General features: G+C 39.4%; 1 protein-coding gene across 1 annotated transcript in view; it reads right to left on the bottom strand.

Moving 5' to 3' along the window:
• Positions 1-6,741: 6,741 nt before the first annotated feature.
• ca10a (carbonic anhydrase Xa) overlaps positions 6,742-22,326 on the bottom strand; it is a 365,114-nt gene continuing 349,529 nt past the window's right edge. The window contains exons 7-9 of the mRNA XM_036142346.1: positions 19,489-19,643; positions 19,148-19,322; positions 6,742-7,847 (exon numbers count right to left, since the gene is read on the bottom strand). Coding sequence (XP_035998239.1) covers positions 7,825-7,847; positions 19,148-19,322; positions 19,489-19,643 — 353 coding nt within the window. The 3' untranslated portion in view covers positions 6,742-7,824. The remainder of the gene's footprint in view (positions 7,848-19,147; positions 19,323-19,488; positions 19,644-22,326) is intronic.

A 22,326-nucleotide genomic window follows, 5' to 3' on the forward strand; every position in this document is an offset into this window, starting at 1 on the left:
TGTAATGGAATGGAAATGGGTTGAACGTTGATCTACAATAGCAGATGCTAATGTGTGGCTGTTTGTATCCTTGTCTGTGGCAGCCCACAGCATTTCACAATAGTCTTGTAATGGAACATAAATAGCATTGCATTATATATAAGATAAGACAAGAAACGTCTTATTATCCCACAATGGGGTAATTTGGGTTTCACAGTGGCAAAAACGCAGTCACAAGGTAATATGAACGGAAAGATAGTTTAAAGTTAAGTACTAAAGCAGAAGAGGATGAACTTATCAGTAACCTTAGCAAAAAGGTTACTGATAATATGACATAATCAGATACAAATGCAATACTGAAGTCAAATAGATGAAAGAAAGCAGCCGATTAACGCAATGTAAGAAAAATATGTAATATGCATGACTGTACAAGCAACACCCAGTGTAGCTAAAGCGTGTGCAAATTGACATTAGCATCTCAAAGACAGTGTAAATGAACACAACAGAACCATTAGCATGTCGTAAACACTTATCGAGTGTGTTGTGAGCAGCAAAGGTTATAAAGTCTAACAGCAGCTGGCATGAAGGACCTGCGGATGCACTCCTTTGAGCATCTAGGATGCTGGAGTCTGTCACTGAAAGAGCTTTCCAGCATTGCAGCAGCTCCATGCATGAGGTGGTTAGACTTTATCCAACAGTGGTGTGATTTTCCTCACAGTACTTTTGTCTCCCACCACCTACACTTAGTCCAGGGGGCAAGCAAACGAGCTGGCCCTCCTAATGATCTTTTCCAGCCATTTTCACTCAGTTACAGATAAGCTGCTGTTCTAACAAACCACACCACAGAAGATGGCTGATGCCACCAAAGAGTCAAGGATTGTTTTCAGGAGTTAGGGTCAGGTTTACTCCAAAAGACCTCAGCCTCCTCAGCAGGTAGAGTCGACTCTGACCCTTCCTGTAAAGAGCATCAGTGTTGTGACTCCGGTCTGTGTTGTGAATCCACTCCTGTCCAAAATGTTGACTTTTAATAAGTACAATTACAAATGGATTAACCACCAATAGGACTTTTTTGTTAAAACAATTTTCTGTTGGGGTTGAAATGGCTACAATAAAGGAATTAATATTCACTAGTTAAACATCCAATCGTGTGAAAACCTTTTGAAGTACTAGCTGGGTCAACGGCTGATTTTTGTCTTGATAGATTTCACAATATATTATGAGAGATATTCTATGCAGTGCCCCACTCTTAATCTAGACTGTATGCTACAACAAATGCATTCAATATTCAACATTCATTTCGGCAGCTGTTTACTTCCAAGCAGCTTCTCTCACATTCAAGTAGAGCTGTAGAATGAAAAACAAACAGAATCTATCTGACAGCATGACATGTAATAAAATAATGTCAAAACCCAACAAACCATGATCAGAGTTAAATTTAAGAATAGATGAAGAAAAACGTTTTTGAAACCTATCAATCTGTAAAGGCACATAAAGCCATTTCTAGGTCTTTGGGTTTCCAGTAAACCCCAGTGAGAGACATTATGCTCAAATGCAGAAAACACAGAACAGTGCGGAACCTTCCCAGGAATGGCTGGCCTGCCAAATTTAATTTAACTCTGCATCCACAAGTTATCCAGGAGGTCATGCTAATAAGCCAGAGCAACATCTAAAGAACTCAAGGCCTCAACTGCCTCATTTAACGTCAGTCTTTGTGGTCCATCAATGAGAAAAGACACAATTAAGAGAAAAGCACCATGGGGTAGTTCCAAGGCCAAAACCATTTATGACCAAAAAGATGTTTGCCAACAATAATCCAGATGATAATAAAGACTTTTGGGAATATGTTTGACACGTGTGAATGTTTCATGTGAAACACTGTTAACATACGTAACACACTTACTTATTATACCATATATGGGAACAAACCAAAATAAAATAAAAAAAATAGCTTTCCCAAAAAACATTTTCTGTGACATCGTTTTCAGGATGGGACTGGAAGGTGGCTCTGATGGTTAGTGCCTCGTTTCCTCCTCTAACAGTACTAAGACTGTTATTTGACTTCTCTAAATTAACTTTAGCTTTCGATGTGAGTGTATGGATGGTTGTTTGCCTTAATTCTCTCTGTGCTGGCCCTGGTATAGACTGCCAAGCTGTCCAGACTCCTATCTTGCCTGCAGCCACTTGTTATTCCTAGCTGACGCTACACCAAAGCATCTAGTCTATAGCCATAAGCATTTTAAGTATTCGTACCCTTGCTTTTTAATATTTTGCTAAATTACAACCACAAACTGCATTTCTCATCCAGCTTTGCACATCTAAGGACTGAAATGGTTGTACATTGTTCTTTGAAAAAATATTCTGCCCCAGTCCCAACCACTCTCTATAAACAGTTTTTCTTCCTAGTATGGCCCTGTATTTAGCTCCATCAATCTTCTCATCAACCCTTTCCATTCTCTGCTGAGGAATACTAACCCACGGGCATGATAGTGGAGATGGTGTGATCAGAGCGATGTGCAGTGTTAGTTCTGCACATTTGGCCATAAAGTTACATTTTGGTCTCGTCTGACCAAAGCACCTTTTTCCACATGTTTGTTGTGTCCCCAACATGGCTCCTGGCAAACTGCAAACTGGCTTTTTATGGTTTTCTTTTAACAATGGCTTTCTTCTTGCCACTCTTCCATAAAGACCACATGTGCACAGTTTACGACTAATAATTGTCCTGTGGACAGATTCCACCTGAGCTGTGGATCTCTGCAGTTCTCTTGGCTGCATTACTGATCAGAGCTCTCCTTGTTCGGCCTGTGAGTTTAGGTGGATAGCCTTGTCTTGGTATGTTTACAGTTGTGCCATACTCTTTCCATTTCCATATGATGGATTGAACAATGCTCCGTCAGATGTTCACATCTTAGGAAATCTTTTTATAGCCTGCTTTATACTTCTCTACACCTTTATCCCTGACCAGGTGTGTTCCTTGGACTTTAAAATGCTGTTTGCGCCTCAATGTTCTCTTAACCTACCTCTGAGACGGTCACAGAGCAGCTTTATTTGTACTGAGATTAGCTTACATACAGGTGGACTCTACTTTAACCATTAACAATCATAAGGCAACGTCTGGCAAATAGTTGCACTTAGAGAAAAGGGCATTCAATACTTTTGCACACTGCACTTTTCAGCTTTTGTATTTCTGAAATGTTTTTTTAAGTGATGCATATATTCTTTCTACTTCGCAATTGTATAACACTGTGTTGCTCTTTCACAGAAGATTCTAATGAAATATATTAATTTTTGTGGTTGTAATGTGGCAATATCTGGAAAAGTTCGATGGTTATCTATCTATCTATCTATCTATCTATCTATCTATCTATCTATCTATCTATCTATCTATCTATCTATCTATCTATCTATCTATCTATCTATCTATCTATCTATCTATCTATATATATATATATATATATATATATATAAATAGAACTTCTTCGTCACCCACTCCTCATACTCCTGAGCAGGGTGGGTGGCTCTTCATTTCCCAAGCTTGGGTCCTCTACCAGAGCCCTGGGAGCTTAAAGGTTCTTCTTAGGATCTTAGCTGTTCCTAAGATTGCGCCCTTCTGGACTGAGATGTCTGATGTTTCTCCAGGCATCTGTTGGAGCCACTTCTCCAGAGTAGGTGTTACTGCCCCGAGTGGTCCGATGACCACGGACACTACTGTTATCTTCATCTTCCAGACTCTTTCTAGTTCTTCCCTGAGGTCTTGGTGTTTCTCCAGTTTCTCGTGCTCTTTTTTCCCAATGTTTCCATCACTCAGGATGACCACATTGATCACAACAGCTGTCCTCTGCTGCTTATCAATGATCACAATGGCTGGTTGGTTGGCTGTTACCATTTTGTCTGTTTGTATCTGGAAGTTCCACAGGATCTTAGCTGTCATTGTCCAACACCTTGGGATGTGAGTCTCATTTTGACCTGGGGGTCTCCAGTTGGTTTTCTGAACAGATGTTTCTGTACACTATACCAGCCACTTGGTTATGGCATTCCAAGTATTCCTTCCCTGCTAGTATCTTACACCCTGCTGTGAGACGCTGGGTGGTTTCTGGGGCTTCCTTGCATAGCCTGCACCTGGGGTCTTGCCTGGTATGGTAAATATGTGCTTCTATTGCTCTGGTGCTCAAGGCCTGCTTCTGTGCTGCCATGATCAGTGCTTTAGTGCTGTCCTTCAGGCCAGCCTCCTCTAGCCATTGGTAGGATTTGGTCATATCAGCCTCTTATCAGCTATCTGTCGGTGGTACATCCCATGCAGGGGTTCTTCCTCCCACAATGGTTCCTTCAGTTCCTTTTCTACTAGCTTCCCTTGTCTGAGACATTCACTGAGCGCTTCCTCCCTTGGGCCATCTTCCTGACATATTCTTGGAGCTTGGATGTTTCATCTTCAATGGTGGTGCTGATGTTCACTAGGCCTCTGCCTCCTTCTTTGCACTTAGCGTATGGCCTGTGGATACTGGACATCGGGTGGAATCCACCAAGCACAATGAGTAGCTTTTATGTCTTAACATCAGTGGTCTGTATTTCCCCCTTTGGCCGCCAACTTATTATCCCAGCAGGGTACCTGATTACTGGCCAGGCATAGCTGTTGATTGCCTGGACTTTGTTCTTGCCATTGAGCTGACTTCTCAGAACTTGTTGCTGCTTTCCTTGTGGCCTTTTCGTAGTTGCTTGTGGTATTCCAAGGTACTTATAGCTCTCTTCAACATCTGCTATTCTTCCCTCTGGGAGTGCAATCGCCTCTGTGTGGATTACCTTCCCTCTCTTTGTCACCATCCGGCCACATTTCTCCAGCTTGAATGATATTCCAATGTTCCTGCTGTAGATCCTGGTGGTGTGGATCAGTGAGTCAATGTAGGATTTCAATGGATGACATCAGCGTACAGCTTGATGTCATCCATATACAGGAGGTGGCCCCATTTCTGAGTTGGTATCCACAAGCCCATAGGAATTAAAAGTTTTTACATATCTTTTAAGAATTTCTATGTAAAATAAACGATTGTAGATACATCAGTATTCCCACCAATGCCTTATTTATTCTGTTTGAGTACCATTGTCAGCAATCGTGGTGTTGTTCTTAGGAATGTCACTACACACTTAAACCAACTGTTTCAGGCCATTTTGTCACATTGTTCTCTGGTCATCATCCCAAGATCAGTCAGTTTGGATAAGCAATCTCCATAGATAACCCTGTTTAGGTTTTTCCAGAGTTGTTCAATTTGATATAAGCCCAGACCCCTCAAAGGACATGCACAGACTACTTCCGAAGCTGCACAGTGCTATGTTGTAGACTGTAGTTGGAAATCAAATGTTTACATTTTTACAGGTGCTCAAGTTTATTATGTCATTGATTATAAGCCATTTTGTGTAATTTTTTTGTTTCTGAGAAAACTACATCAGATCAGTTTTACAATGATGTAACAAAATATTGAAAAGGTGCCCATATGTGAATATGAGCCAGTTTAGTAGAATTCTTTATTTTGTGGATCTTCACACAAAAAACTTTTCTCTAGCTTTCTCACAGAAAATCCCCATTGTTGTCATAGACCAGACGTGCATTAGTTGGTTTGTGGAGACTTTTTCCTCTTCCTGCCCCCTGATGCTCGCGGATGTAATCTGAAACACTCTGACATGTCGCTGTAACCCTGACACAGTTTCAACTATATGAGTCTAATAAGCTCTAGCTGTACATGTGACAGTAAAAAAGAAAAAGCCAGCCTGTAATACTGCATTGGTACTTTCTACAACAACCCCGTGATGCTGTTTCACCCTCTTTGTTGGTCTCTGATGTGGAATATTGACATCTAAATTTATTACATGTTTCACGTTTGAAACATTACTAACACCCAATGACAGCCTGTGTGTTTTCCGAACATATTTGGATATACGGAAGCAAAAAAATCCATTTTAACAGTGGTTAAAAATTGAAGCAATAACCAATAATAATAACCAATAAAAGCTGATGAAAAGTTATCTTAACATATTCTGGAGAAATGTCATACAAATGCAATTTGTAATGAGGAGTAACTTAGGACACAATAATATCACATCAGCTCCATATATTTATCAGCATTTTGAAGGATTGCCCTGTTAAACCTTAGACATTTACTTTATTGGTCCCTGAGTTTTAAGTGAGAGTAAACACCACGCTGAGACCCAAAGAGCTGTCTGTTAAGGTGTTTAAAGAGATCTCAAAGGAATTTGAAATCTGTCATCGCTCTGTTCTGAAAATGGGGACATTCAAATCACCTGCCAACATGCGCAGTTCTAGGTCATGCAAGAAGGAGTCTCTAAAAACCTAAAAAGAATATTACAACACCTTCAACAGGCGTTAGCTACTGTGGGAGTGAAAGTGCATCCCTATACTTTCTGAAAGAGACCTGAATCCATCAGAAGTTCCTAAAGAGCATGACAGACTAGCTGCAAAAAAATAAATAAATCTGGAACAGTACTGGGCCCCTCAAAAGACCCAAAACATACCATTAAATCAACTGGCTGAGAACCAAGAAATGGAAACGGGTGAATAAGTGTGGTTAATAGTTCTTTCTGCAGAGCGGAGAAACACCAGTTGTTGGGCGGGGGAGGGAGGAGTCCGAACTGTTTACTCAACTAGAAAACACATTTTTGCCAATATCTTCTGTTTAATGAATTTAATCAGATTATTTTTGTTGTTTTTGTACAGGGAGAGATATAAAAAATGAGATTAGACATAGATGTGTGAACTTTTCCTGATAAAGAACGGAATATTTAATGGGGATTTGTCCTAATATTTTTCACATGAGTGTAGAACAGTACAAAGACAGGAACAGATATAAGGACATAGATTGTTACAGATTGAAGCATTCTCCAAAGTGGACTTTTTAGACACATTTATTGGGCTGATAACATTACTCAAACACAGTGTATGACCATTGTAAACAAGAAAACAGAAAAAAAAGGCATCAGCTCACACTGAGAACCGCTCGAGAATCCAAAGTGTGCCAAGCTGTTTAAAATTCTTAACGTAAGTATTTTTTTTTCATATCCTCTTTATATATCTTTTTGTTTTGTGATTCATCACTTTTTCTTTACATCATCGTTTTTCTTCAGTATTGATAATAGTAATAATATGTACAAACGAGGCCAAGACACTCGGGGCCGCCATGGGCGTGCCCGTTTCCTGTAGCATGGGTCAGTTTTGGAACATGACAAAGTAAGGCTGGGTTGTCTTCGTTGCTTTCTGCAGATTACATGCCCTGTTGGGTGACTGAGATGAAATGTTCGTGTGAGACCTGTTAACTGTTTAGTGTTGACCAATGGGGTCTTGTTTGTTGACGCTGGGTTTGTTCTTGGATAGTACCACTGATGGCAGCATCTTTTTATATACAAAGGCTTTAAAGCCTCGAGGTTGTCCTGTTGGCTTGGAGGCTATTGAATAATTTCAGTTTTATTTATTTTTTCTTAACAACTAAGAGTCTTTTTTTGGATCCCCAGCCCCCCAATAAAGAAAAGAAAAAAAATCATCCGTATCAAAATGTTCATATAGATGTAGTCATACAGTGGGGGGAAAGGGCCTGTAAGGATGTGTTAGATTGAGTGTTAAAACAGTTCTCAATGTATGAAAAGAAGAGTCTCTTTGCAAGTCCGCTTGTTCAAAAAAGATGTACCAGTGTTTCTCTCTTTATACAATGTCATGAAAGATTCTCAGATGAGATGAAGCCTTTAGACCGATTCCACATTCTGTTATTCCTCCTGTTTGCCTCGTTCGCCTCTCCATCTCTGACATTCGTTTCTTGTCCTCGCTCATCCAGGGGGTGGAGGGCGCCACTATTTTAGCAGCCACTCATTCACTGCAAGAGAGGAGAAAGAGAGCAGCAAGAATAATGATTTGTATATAAAGAATAAAAAAAAGCTGATGTAAAAGTAATCGCTACGCTCCACGGCTCAGCTGTTCTCCGACATTATTCAGCTTCCCTCCACCCCGCAACCGTATTTCATCTTTAGTCATAATAACACTCTGCTTTAGAGGGATGTTGCTCCAATGAAGGGATTGAATGGAAATGGGGTGTGGAGATTGGTGGACTGGAGGTGGAGTTAAGGAGTGGACTGCTGCCATTATTTTACCAAGTGCCAGCCTTTGTAAAAAAAAAAAAAAAGAAGAAAGAAAAAATTAAAACAGAAGTGTCGGGAGCACAAGAGGTGAGGAAAACACTGTATGCTTACGAAAAAGGAAACTGTCATGTTCATTTGGGGGAATAATTTATTGGAATTTTGCTAAATAATCAGGTGCTAAAAATGCACCTAAATTTAAACCGTTCTCTCATTTCCTACATATAGTCTGTAAAGTGGTGTCAGCATCCACTGTTATGTCATCATGTCTGACTTAGGTTTGCGGTAACACTAGGGATATCCCGATAATTTTTCTCGTTCCCAATACAGATGCGAGCCATTAAAACATAGGCATTTGCTGATACTGACTCACCATCTGTTAGTTTATTAAAAGTAATACTATGCTACTTTGAAAGAACAGTAGTATCTTGCAAAAAGAGAGTAAAGCTCAAAATCCTAACTATATCTTCTATCTACGCTAAATCGTACGACGAAGGGAGATTTATCCACAGCCTTTTCTGTGCTAGAAAGCAAGAGACAAAAAAGTAATGTCAAGCTATTCAAAAAAAATTCTAGTGTCTGAATTTCTCTTCACAAACTCAAAATATACCATATAAAAAGAAAAATGCTTTAATATTCAAGCTAGCTGTGAATAAGTTAACCAGTATTAGTTGTATAACCACTGATACTGATACCAGCTTCACATCTGCATCACAAGAACAGGTAGTCCAACCCAGAATGATTTGGCAGCATTCTGCACTTCTTTGTTTCTTTAAGGATCAGAGTGTTTGGTGTTACCCCACAAGTTTTCCGTTGGTTTAATAATCTGTATTCTTGCTTGCCTGGAACCACGATCCTGCTCCCTTAATGGTTGTTCGGGGTGGTAATATTGTTGAAACACCCCTTTCAAATTTATTTCAGCTTCAGTGTGAGGCAACATGACCTTTTCAAGTATTTTGATGCAAACAGGCTCAACGCAATAGCATGATAAACATTCCCATAGCATGATACTTGACCCACCATGCTTTACAGCCCACCATGGTGGGAATTTAGTTTCTCAGTTTCTCTTCATGAAGTCGGTGTGTTATTTGGTAAAATCTAACCACAGCACATATTTATTTAATAATAGGATGTTTTAGAGGCTACTTCCTGACATACAGTGTGTGCATTTTAAATATTTTGATACCCTCGGGTAACAGTAGAGCGTCTTTGATCACTCTGGAGCTGATCATTGGCTTCGTCTTTGCCATTTTGCCTCTTCTTTGATCCATACAAATGACAGTTTTACAGTTTCTTTCTCTGTCTTTCTGGTTTAGTTTTCCATTTTAAAACGTTTTAGATCATTTAATGAGGCAGCACTTTTTTCGTGTGTTTTCCCCTCCAGTTAAAATATTTGATCAAAGCGCATTGTTCTTTTGAACGGTGTCTTTACTTAGATTGTCAAACAGAGATACATTAGAACAAAAAAATGGAAAAGAACAGAAACGGCAAACAAAAGGAAGAACACAAGAAAGCAAGGAAGAAAATGAATGAGAAACTTAGAAAAATAGAATTGGGAGTAGGACAGAAGAAAGGACCAAAAAAAAGAGGTGAGATACAAGACGGAAGAACAGAGAAATAGAAGAGCACAAATAAGGAAAGTTGGACTGAGTACGAAGGAAAGAAGAATACAAGAAAATAATTAAGGTAGTGCATAGAAGAACCTAGACTTGTCCAGGGTTTACCCCGCCTCTCCCCCATTGACAGCTGGAGACAGGCACCAGCACCTCTCATGACCCCACAAGGGATAGACGTGTTAGAAAATGGATGGATGGATGGATGGATGGATGGATGGATGGATGGATGGATGGATAGAAGAAACTACAAAATGAATAGGTAGGATACAAGATTTGAAGAACAGATATAGGGAATGAAAGACAAGGATTAAGCAAAGGAAGGACGGAGGGAGGGAGGGAATGGAGGAATGATGGAAGGAAGGAAGGAAGGAAGGAAGGAGAAATCAGTATTAAATTAGACAAAGGGATGTTAGTAATAAAAGAAAGGAAGAACTTAAGGACAAAAGAAAGGAAGGGAAGCACAAAAGATAACTTTTAGACATTAGGATAGAAAATAAAGTCTGGCGGAGCAAATATTTTCCCCCAAACTCCTGTTTTCTTTTTTCATGCTTATCCAGGTGTGGATTTATTATTTATTATCTAGTTGTTAAGTTGGTACAATTATTTATGTATCTGGTCAGAGAGGAGAAGTGGGTCCCCCGCCTTACATGACTCACCAAAAGGGACAGTTTCCCCAAATTAGCGAGACATGTAATTCCCAAACAATCAACTTAACAGCCATCCTTTACTTGTGTTGCCCACATAATGGTGTCCAGAGTGTGCGTTTGTTAGACAATCAGAGCCATGAAGGGTGCACACTTTGAAGTCTCCCTCACATAACTGATTTTTTACTGTATTTTTTTTTTAAGAGAGGCTTGGCTTTTAGGGGAAGTGGAGTGAACAGTGCAGAACAGAGGAAGAATGAGAGAAAAAGACACAGAGAGAAATGGTCATGCTTTGGGTGAGCCACGGTACAGTGAACAGAAGGCACAGAGGCTACCGTTCACCGTAAACTCATTTTATACTTCAGGGGTGAAATTCAGCAACTTCATATTTGGCCTGAAACAATGACTGGGAAATTGCAACCTGAACTAGTTTACCCATTCACAGGAAGCGGCGGAGAGTCTGATGTTTTTAAGAACTAAATCATCTAAATATCTGCTGCTTTTAAAAAAACACTGCTCTTTAGAAAACGTGCAACCTATAATTTCAACACAATATAAACAACAATGGTTCAATTAGCAGCATCAGCTTTATGTCCCTTCCTCCCTTGTGTATCCGCTCGTCTTTTTTTCCCCATTTGGTCATTCCGTAACCCCAAACATCAATGTATGAAAATTACATGTGATAGACTAATAAAATAGTGCATAACTGACAAGTGGAAGTAAACCACAAAAAAATCTGGCCAGTGTTGTGCACAGTTGTATTTGGCCCCCTTTACCTGATACTTTTAGAGAAAAAAAAACAGTTCAACCAATGGCCTCCAGAAGTAAATAAAAAATTGTAACTATAGAGCAGTGGGTAATTAAATCCTTATATGAAAACCTCTGTTCTTTTGAAAGCCTCCAAGTTTTATAAGAGAGCATTGGTGAACAAACAGCACCAGAAGAAAAAAAATGCAACACAACAAATAGGTCAGGGAGAAAGTTATGAAAGAAGTTTTGAGCAGGGTTGGGATATAGAACCACAGCCCAAGCTTTAAAAATCTCAGAAAAGTCTTCAGTCCATCTTCTGAAGATAGAAAGAGAATATTACAAATGTAAACCCACCAAAAGATGGCTGTCTGCCTACACTGACAGGCCCTGCAAGGATAGTATTGATCACAGAAGCAGAGAAAGTACTCTGGGGGAGCTGCAGAGATCCACAGCTCAGTTGGGAGAATCTATTGAATAGGCCAACTATTAGTTATATACTCCATTGATTTATAAACAAATGGCTGAACAAAGTCATTGCCCGAGAAAGCCACGAGACGTCCTATTTAGAGATTGCCACAAGTCGTGTAGGGGAGGGTTCTTCAACCTTTGTCCTCAGGACCCGCTGTCCTGCATGTTTTAGATGTCTCTGCTCCACCACACCTGAATCAAATAATGGATGCTCAGGGTTGAAGACCCATGATGTAGGGGACACAGCAAACTTGTGGATGTAGGTTCTCTGGTAAGAGGAACATAAATGGGCTAGAAGTAAAATGCTGTGTGCAGCCCAATAGTAGTACTGAACACACCAACCCCGTGGTGAAAGATGGTGGTGGCAGCATAATGAAATGCTGATACTGTGGGTACAGGGCCTTATGGCTATAATTGTGGCAACTGAGAGTTATGCACAACTCTGAGTTGCTGTAGCACGTTGTTCTAGCTACAAAATGCAATGAAGTTTGTGATTGTAATGTGGTTTGTGAACACTTTAGTTGTCCTTCATATATCTAGACGCAAACTGTAGAATATTTGGTCATCTATTTTGTCTATTGACGCTAAAGCGTTGCCGTACTGTTGCACATCAACTGTATTATTATTGGACATTGCTCATGAGTTACTCGTGCGTGTCACAATAAACTAGTTGTCAATAAAAACATGCTCATGTTCATTTATCTAGTTCTCATGCGGCAAGAAGTTGCACAAACTATGGCAGGATGATAGCCGATTTAAAAAAAAAAATTTGACTGATTGACATTGTCTGAGGACAAAATGGCAGGTGGCTCCTTATTGTAGCTATGAAAGTATGGGGACACAGAGGGCAAAACTGTACATGTGCAAAGTGACAAAGGAACAAAGTAACCAGAAACCTGGATAGCAAGTTGTGAGGAGATGTAAATAGGGAGGTTGAAAGTTTCCCCTCTTAGACTACTTTGAGCGATGATTCATATGTCATTATTCACCTGAAATTTTGTAAATAGAGTTAAAAACTACCAACAACCAAAGACAACATGGACATCTTCGGTATCTTTGTCAGATCCATACAAGTTACATAGAGGGATATTGCTCAATACTTTGTTTATGTGTGTTTAGCTTCTAAACTTTGCTAAACTTCTGAATATATTCAAAAAAACACGAAGCACAAAATGCCAGATTCAAAAAGCTGCATTGAATGGTATCGTGATCAAAAGGGCTCCTGGATTTTCCAATTCTTTCCAGCTATGATACATATTTTTCTATTTTTTTCTAAGTGCAGAATGTGAGGGGCTGTTCAGATCTATCAGCAGACCATGTAAGTTCTCTCCTGGGCCTGTCAGTGCAGTTTTATGAGCTGACTGACAATGAGATATAGTATAGTAAAATTCTGTATAACATCTAAACACACACGCTTCCATCTTTGAGTTGAAATCTAATATTTGTATAAATTGTATGAAAAAAAAAAACATAATCACTGTTTCCTCATTGTCTAACATTAATAAAATATTTTTTTTAATCCGACTAATACATACAGTATCTATTTGCTAATTGTCACAATAATGAAAGAGACACAATTTCCAGACCTTCTTAATTACCAAAAGTTTAAATACGTTAAGATTACGCTAACTTTATAAACCTGCAAGTGGCAATAATTTTGTCATGGCTTTGTGAGCTTCTGATTAACTTACATCATCCAAATTAATTGGATTCACACTCATGGATCTACAGGTACATCTAAAAACATTTGAATGTTGTGAAACAATTAAATATTTTGGGCCCTGGTTTCAGAAAGTTACAGTCATATATTACACAGATTCATCACACATACTAAACTATTAAAAGCCTTTCTTATAACTTAGATGATTATGGCTTACAGATAATGAAAACCCAAAATTAATTGTCTCATAATTTTTTATATTATGTCAGGTCCATATAAAAGGATCTTTCTAGGCACTGTATATTTGGCTGGGCCTCATTTTGCATGAATTACTACAGCAATGTAGTATAGCATGGAGGTGATCAGTCTGTGCTTCTGTTGAGGTATGATGGAAACCCAGGTTGCTTTGATCTGCATTGTTGGGTCTGGTGTCTCTCATCTTGACAATACTCCATAGATTCTTTGTGGGGTTCAGGTCTGGCCAGTTTGCCGGCCAATCAAGCACATTAACACCATGGCCCTTGATGCAGCTTTTGGTGGTACCAAGTCCTGCTGGACAATGATACCAGCTTCTCCCTTAAGCTAGCAAAAGGAAGCAAGAAGTGCTCTAGAATGTCCTGGTAGATAGCTGTGCCAACTGTGGATAGCAAAACCCAGTGGACCAACACCAGCAGATGACATGGCACCCCAAATCATCACTATCTGAGCAAACTTCTCACTGGACTTTAAGCCGCATTGATTCTGTGCCCCTCCACTCTTCCTCCAGACTCTGGCACATTGACTTTCAAATTAAATGCAAATGCTACTTTCATCTGAAAAGAGGACTTTAATAATAAATGACTGGCGACCTGTCCAGGGTGTACCCCGCCTCTCGCCCAGTGAACGCTGGAGATAGGCACCAGCAACCCCCGCGACCCCATGAGGGATAAGCAGTTTGGAAAATGGATGGATGGATAATGTACATTGGAGAACAGTAGGAGAACTCGGCAGAGTAGGAAAAATAGACCCTGAAAGCCTCCAGCAGCCTAAGCCTAAGGCAGCATTAACTTAAAACATAGCTCAGGGTAACTTAAGCCTCTCTAACTATGAGCTTTATCAAAAAGGAAAGTTTTAAGCCTAGTGTTAAAAGTAGACACGGTGTCTGCCTGACAGACCAAAACTGGGAGTTGGTCCCACAGGAGAGGAGCCTGATAACTAAAGGATCTGCCTCCCATTCTAGTTTTAGAGACTCTAGGAACCACCAGTATACCTGCAGTGAAGTGCTCTGTTAGGACCATACGTGGTAATCAGATGTCTAATTTATGATTTAGCTTGATTATTAAGGGCTTTATATGTGAAAATGAGAATTTTAAATGATATTCTTGATTTAACAGGAAGCCAATCAAGGGAAGCTAAAATAGGAGAAATGTGATCCCTCTAGTTCATTTTCATCAAAACTCTTGCTGTCGCATTTTGGATCAGCTGGAGGCTTTGAACTGCATTTTGTGGACTTCCTGATAGTAAAGAATTACAATAATCCAGTCTTGAAGGAATACGTGCATGGATTGGTTTTCCAGCATCACTCCTAGACAGAATATTTCTAATTTTGGGAATATTCCAGAGGTGAAAAAAAGAAACAATGGAAACTTGTCTAATATGGGATTTAAATGACATGTCCTGGTCAAAAATAACAAGTTTTTTTACTTTATTTCCAGTGACCAATTTAATGCCATCCAGATTAAATGATTAAGAAGTTTATTTTTTGAGGACACTGGTCCAAAAATGACAACTTTTGTCTTATCAGTATTTAAAAGCAGGAAATTTAAAGTCATTCAGGTTTTGATGTCATCAAGACATGCCTGTAGTTGAAGTAATTGATTTGATGTGTCATGCTTTATGGATAAATATAGCTGAGTGTCATCAGCATAACAGTGGAAATAAATGGTAATCAGATGTCTAATTTGCATCGTTAAAAAACCATATGCTGACATATGGCATTGATTGTGAATTATTAACAGTATTTCCTCACAACCCTGTCCTATCTGATCATTTTTTAATAACATTTGAGTTTAATCTAACTGAGTTCTCCACCCCCAAAAGAGGGTTCCATTATAGTAGATCTTTATCGGATAATGCTGTATCAAAACTTAAAGAGTCTGTCCCCTTTTTAATATCCTCCGTATTGCAGAAATGCCCTGCAGATAGCAGCAATGTTGTTTCTTCCAATTCACAAATAGATGTCTTTGTAAACGGTATGACTTCGTCATTGCGTTCTGCATTAGACAATGTAGCTCCCTTGAAAAAGAAGGTGATTATTCACAGGAAGCTGGCTCCTTGGTTTAATTCAGAGCTGCGTTCCTTGAAGCACAATGTTAGGAAATTGGAGAGAAAATGGCGCTCTACACACCAAGAGGAATCCTACCTAATCTGGAAGAACAGTCTATTGTTGTATAACAAGACCCTTCGCAGAGCTAGAGCAGCATATTTTTCATCATTAATTGAGGAGAATAAGAATAATCCTAGATTTCTCTTCAGTACAGTTGCCAAACTTACTCAGAGCCACAGCTCTGTTGATCCATCCATTCCCTTAGCTCTTAGCAGTAATGATTTTATGGGATTCTTCATAAATAAAATTGATTCCATTAAAAATAAAATAATTGGCATCCTCCCAAACATGATTACCTCATCCTCAGTAAGTGAGGCAGCATTGGAGGAGTCCTTAGAACCTGTGCAGTGTCTGAACTGTTTAAAAGCAGTAGAGCTTTCTGAGCTATCTAAAATTTTAGCTTCATCTAAACCTTCTACCTGTATGTTAGACCCAATCCCAACCAAGTTGTTTAAGGAGGTATTCCCTCTGATCAGTGGTCCTATTTTAGACATGATTAATGTATCCTTGGTAAATGGATATGTACCACAGGCTTTTAAAGTAGCTGTTATTAAACCTTTACTTAAGAAACCATCTCTTGATCAAGATGACTTAGTAAATTACAGACCTATATCTAATCTTCTTTTCTTATCTAAAATTCTTGAGAAAGTAGTTGCTAATCAACTATGTGAACATTTACAAAGTAATGACCTACTTGAGGAGTTTCAGTCAGGCTTCAGAGCTCATCATAGCACTGAAACAGCTCTGGTGAAGGTCACTAATGATATTCTCATGGCCTCAGATAATGGACTTGTGTCTATACTTGTCCTGTTAGATCTCAGTGCTGCATTTGATACAGTTGATCACAATATTCTCCTACAAAGACTTGAGCATACTGTAGGGATTAAGGGAAAAGCATTAGGCTGGTTTAAATCTTATCTGTCGGACAGATTCCAGTTTGTTCATGTTAATAATAAATCTTCCTCAAACTCTAGGGTCACTTGTGGAGTACCACAGGGTTCAGTCCTTGGACCAATTCTATTTACTATATATATGCTTCCGATTGGCAAAATTATCAGACAGCATGGGATTAATTTCCACTGTTATGCTGATGACACTCAGCTATATTTATCCATAAATCCTGATGATTCCAATCAGTTACTTCGACTGCAGTCATGTCTTGATGACATCAAAAGCTGGATGACTTGAAATTTCCTGTATTTAAATTCTGACAAGACAGAAGTTGTAATCTTTGGGCCAGAGTCTTCAAAAAATAAAGTTCTTAATCAATCCCTTAATCTGGATGGCATTAACTTGGCCTCTGGTAATAAAGTTAAAAATCTTGGTGTTGTTTTCGACCAAGACATGTCATTTAAATCCCATATTAAACAGGTTTCCAGAGTTTCCTTTTTTCACCTCCGGAATATCGCCAAAATTAGAAACATTCTGTCCAGGAGTGATGCTGAAAAACTAGTCCATGCATTTGTTACTTCAAGGCTGGACTATTGTAATTCTTTACTATCAGGAAGTCCACAAAATGCAGTTCGAAGTCTTCAGCTGATTCAAAATGCTGCGGCAAGAGTTCTGATGAAAATCAACAAGAGGGATCATATTTCTCCAATTTTAGCTTCCCTTCATTGGCTTCCTGTTAAATCAAGAATAGAATTTAAAATTCTCCTTCTAACGTATAAAGCCCTTAATAATCAAGCTCCACCATATATCAGAGCTCTGATTACCCCGTATGTTCCTAACAGAGCACTTCGCTCTCAGACTGCAGGTCTGCTGGTGGTTCCTAGAGTCTCTAAAAGTAGAATGGGAGGCAGATCCTTTAGCTATCAGGCTCCTCTCCTGTGGAACCAACTCCCAGTTTTGGTCCGTGAGGCAGACACCCTATCTATTTTTAAGACTAATGTTAAAACTTTCCTTTTTGACAAAGCTTATAGTTAGAGTGGCTCATACCCTGAGCTATCTCTATAGTTGTGCTGTGATAGGCCTAGGCTGCTGGAGGACATCAGGGTCTAATTTTCTCACTCTACTGATTTCTACTGTTCTTCAGTCTACTGTTCTCCAGTTTTGCATTGTATTACATTGAAATGACTGTCGTCATTTCAGCTTTTAACTTTTTGCTCTCTCTCTTTTTCTTCATAGTAGGTACACCTGGTCTGGCGTTCTGTTAACTGTGACATCATCCAGAGAAGACGGCTCACCCGCTACTACCATCTAATGTAGAACAGATTACTAGATCAATGTGTGCTTCTGTGCTTGTTTGTCTCTCTTGTTGTGTCTCTGTTCTGTCTTCTGTAACCCCAGTCGGTCGAGGCAGATGACCGTTCATACTGAGCCCGGTTCTGCCGGAGGTTTTTCCTTCCCGTTAATGGGTGGTTTTTCTTCCCACTGTCGCTTCATGCTTGCTCAGTATGAGGGATTGCAGCAAAGCCATGTACAATGCAGACGACTCTCCCTGTGGCTCTACGGTTCCCCAGGAGTGACTGCTGCTTGTCGGGACTTTGATGCAATCAACTGGTTTCCTTATATAGGACATTTTTGACCAATCTGTATAATCTGACCCAATCTGTATAATATGATTGAACTTGACTTTGTAAAGTGCCTTGAGATGACATGTTTCATGATTTGGCGCTATATAAATAAAATTGAATTGAATTGAATTGAAATGTTATGCTGTCTGATCATTTTACCAATCTGAACTATGTATATATACATATATATATATATATATATATATATATATATATATATACATATATATATATATATATATATATATATATATATATATATATATATATGGGCCTCCAGTTGACATTCACTGGTCTAGTGAAACTAAAACTTAAAGTGTTAGGTCATAATCACACTAGTTATGTTTTGATGTACAAGGGGAAGCTTGCAACATTAAAGTTGAACAAATACTTCCTTGCTAGTTTTTCAAGACACTAGCAAGGAAGTTTTAATCTTGGACACATAGGATCTTCAATATAGATAATAATGTTAAGCTTGCTGCCAAATTAGTTACAAAGCTGCTTAAGGACAACAAATTCAGTATTTTGGAGAGGGCAAAATAAAGCCCTCATCTCAATAAAAAATTGTGAGCAGCACAGAAAAGGGGTTTGCGAGCAAACCGCCCCGCAAACCTGACTTGGTTACATCCCTTCTGTTAAAAGGAATGTGGCAAAATAGTAGCAAACCATGTGAGCTGCTTTTTTAACGATGCACAAAACATTTGACCCATGTTATACAGTTCAAAAGCAATTTTTCCAAATTATAGGGAAATGTCTGTAAAGCTCTGAATTCGATGGCCTTTTTGTACACTGCACGTTAATATCGGGTTTCTATTGTGTATTGGTTTTGAGCTCATATGTCACTTCAGCCACCAACCATCACTGATTTTGCCAAAAGTAAATTAAAGTGTGATTTACAGGTTTTGATACTTCGTTTGGTGTTAGAATAAGTAGTCTGTAAACATAACTAGCCAACACATCTTATCAAGACACACATTCTCTTCAAAAGTAACAACAACAGCCAGTAAAAGTGTAGGTGGTACCCCGGTACTGGAGTTTCTGAGCCCTGTTGTTGGGGCAGTCCTTGCCCTGCATGCTGAAGTTGATGTTTGTGCGGATGCATCGGTTGTTCAGCGGCTGGACAGGGCGAACGTTATCGCTCATGCTCAGAAAGATCTGAGATGGCTGGTTCTGGCTCAGCAGCCGCAAGGAGTGCATCTAAGTGCAAAGACAGAGAAAGAGAAGTGAGAGTGAGAAGTTTACAGAAGAACTTACTTACGTTACTTTCCAGGAAGGGCATGTCTAAAGCATTAGGCGGAGGAATTACATGCGCTTCTTACTCGGCTGAGATATTTCACAGCCTGGATTGCAAGCTGAGGCTCACCTGCATGCGTGTGAGGTACACTGGCTTGTTCATCATGATCCATGTTGCTGTCTCAAAGCATGGAGGGATTGTCATTGATCCATCGTAGGTGATGAAACTATTAGTTTCTGGGTAAATCTCCTCTATGTTCAGACCAGTCAGAAGATAGGCATCGTCTGCAGAGGGAGAAATAGGGGACAAAAAAAAATGACAAAACAGACACAGTTTCATCTGTAAACACGGTGCTGTGGTTGTGTGTTACGACTTGGAATTTTCATGTCGCATGAATACGTATTTTCCATCAGTCCAGATGTGTTCCTCACTTTCTTCATCTAGTTCAGGGTTTCAAGGCAGGGTGTAGCCGTACAAACCACCTCGAAGACCCGCTCAGAGCCACCAGTTGTATCCGTTCATACAAGAGTTAGCTGAGAAAATCAGGACAGGCATTTGCTGCATTCGAAAGACAAGGCTTCGGCTACTTTTAAATCAATGGTGTGAGAACATTTTGGTTTGCTGGTAGTAAAAAAAAAAAAAAAAAAAAAAAAAAACGTTGACAGAGAGACAGAAAAGACTTAATGTATAAACTCAATGTATAATATAAGCTCTGAGGATACAGGGACTGGCAAGCCATTCGCTGCTTTCTTCTGAGCATCCTGTTTCACAGTCTGGGCAGGATTTGATCCCTACTTTGAAACCTAAAATACATAGACTGGGGATGCTGGAGAGGTTAGAACGGTTAATTGGCATCTCTAAATTGCCCTTAAGCATGAGGTACGTGTGCAAGGTTGTTTACACTGTCTATCTCATTTGTCTCTGTGTTGCTCTGTTATGGAACGGCAACTTGATGACAGCTGGAGAAAGGCACCTGCCCAAGCAACTCTGCGAGGGATGGATGGATGGGTGGACGGACGGACGGATGGACAGATGATAATTCTAGATTTCACAGGGATCTTTGAAAACTTTGATTGATATGAGAGCGCTGACAGGGAGCAACATCAGTGTTTTCTTTCCTGCAACAGGAACATCTCACATAAAAAACACAACTTCTGGTCTGGTGAAACCTTAGACCTGTGAATATCCTCCACTGTTATTAACAATAAACTATTGAATTATTTATTATGTTGCTCACACAGCTCATCTTTCTTGCCACATCCCATTAATGTGCCTTTGTGTCGATTGTGTTTTCCCATTTAATACAATGCATTTTGGAACTTGGATGAAAATCAACTTTTACAATCAACCCAAAGTTATTGATTTGATGAAAAAAAAAATATTTAAAGGAGAATAAAGAAATTGCAGAATTGACTGGGTCACATGCCCCAGAATATGCCTGTTGTAATCGGTTTTATGAAATAAACAGTTTGATAGATCAGTTTTGATGGAACATTTGATTTCATGGTAATGTTAAATGACAGCTTATCAGCGTCATAATTGAGACATCAAGATGGCTGCCGTGGCTATTTAGCTGCTTTCCTCACTGGTTCAACTGTAGCTATATCATTTAAATCATGCCAGTTCACATTTTAATTGGATCAAAATTTAGGATTGTGATTGATGATCCTATTCTATCAAATGTACACCACACACCCAGAGTCAGCTAGGTTAAATCAGAGCGAGTTAGAAGCACAAACAAATTTAAATATACTGTGAGTACATGGTCCACATCTCAAAACGGCGATGCACACTTTCACACAGAGTGACTCACCATGTGAAAACAACCCCAGCTACACTCTCTTGGCTGGTAATAATGTAGTAATGTAAAATATTTATGGCCCTGGACACTGACATGTTGACAAGTGTTGCAGTCGGTTTGAACCCTTCACAACATGCACTGCGGGTTGACTCTTTCATCACACCCAGTCTTGTCACTGAGACCTGAGCATGACATCCTGTGCGGGTTTACTGACTACTCCCTCCCTCCTCACTGCTCATCGTGCTCTCGGCTCATGTTTCAGAACTAATTTTTTCCTCGCCTCTTTCACATAACATCTACAGTTGGGTGAGTGGCAGGCTGTTGGTGTTGCACTTCAAAACCCGTTTTATCCAAACTGTCTTCACTGTCACAATGCTAATTGGACAGACTAAGACTCTGTCCATCTCTCGCGCTGTGTTCACACTCCACTAGATTGCTCCCAGTAACTTGTCATCTTCTGAAGCCTCAGATGACAAATGGACAGCCTACTGTGAAAGGGCCACTGTAGTGGACGGCGGAAACTTGAGCACTAATTAAACTAAATTAAGTCTGGGTGCTGTGAGATTCTGGTGGTAGGATATTTTCCGTGGTGTGACAGAATTACAGCACAAAAACTAAAGATTCAAACAAAAATGTTTGACTGGCCTGAGTGTTGTTGTTTGTGACTACTATTACTGCTAATGCAAGTGTGACATCACTTATTTCTGTACCATACCATACCAATTTCATTTCTAAAGCACTTTAAAGACCCACAGGACCAAAGTGCTGTACGTAATCATAACATACAGATGATCAATCACAAAACAATAAGCAACAATATAGAGTGCATTACAGTAATCTAGCCGAGTGGTTACAAAGGCATGGATTACTGTTTCAAAATGCTGATTGGAAAGAATAGGCTTGACTTTCGCAAGCTGCCTCAAGTGGAAAGAGCTGGATTTTACAATCCAATCTATAATAAATGGGACTATAAACCAGAAATTTCCCCCTTACAGATTTCTTGCTTTAGCTTTTTTTTTATTTCCACACTTAAATCTTTCAGATCCTCAACCTCGTTTTGTTTTCAGACAAAGATAATTTAACCAAATATCAAAACCTGTTTTCAAATTATATATTATTTTTGTTAAGTGTAAAACGCTGGTTATATTTTCACCTAGCTCTATGTG

The sequence above is a fragment of the Fundulus heteroclitus genome, chromosome 10, assembly GCF_011125445.2.
Source record: "Fundulus heteroclitus isolate FHET01 chromosome 10, MU-UCD_Fhet_4.1, whole genome shotgun sequence".
NCBI classification, from domain to species: Eukaryota; Metazoa; Chordata; class Actinopteri; order Cyprinodontiformes; family Fundulidae; genus Fundulus; species Fundulus heteroclitus.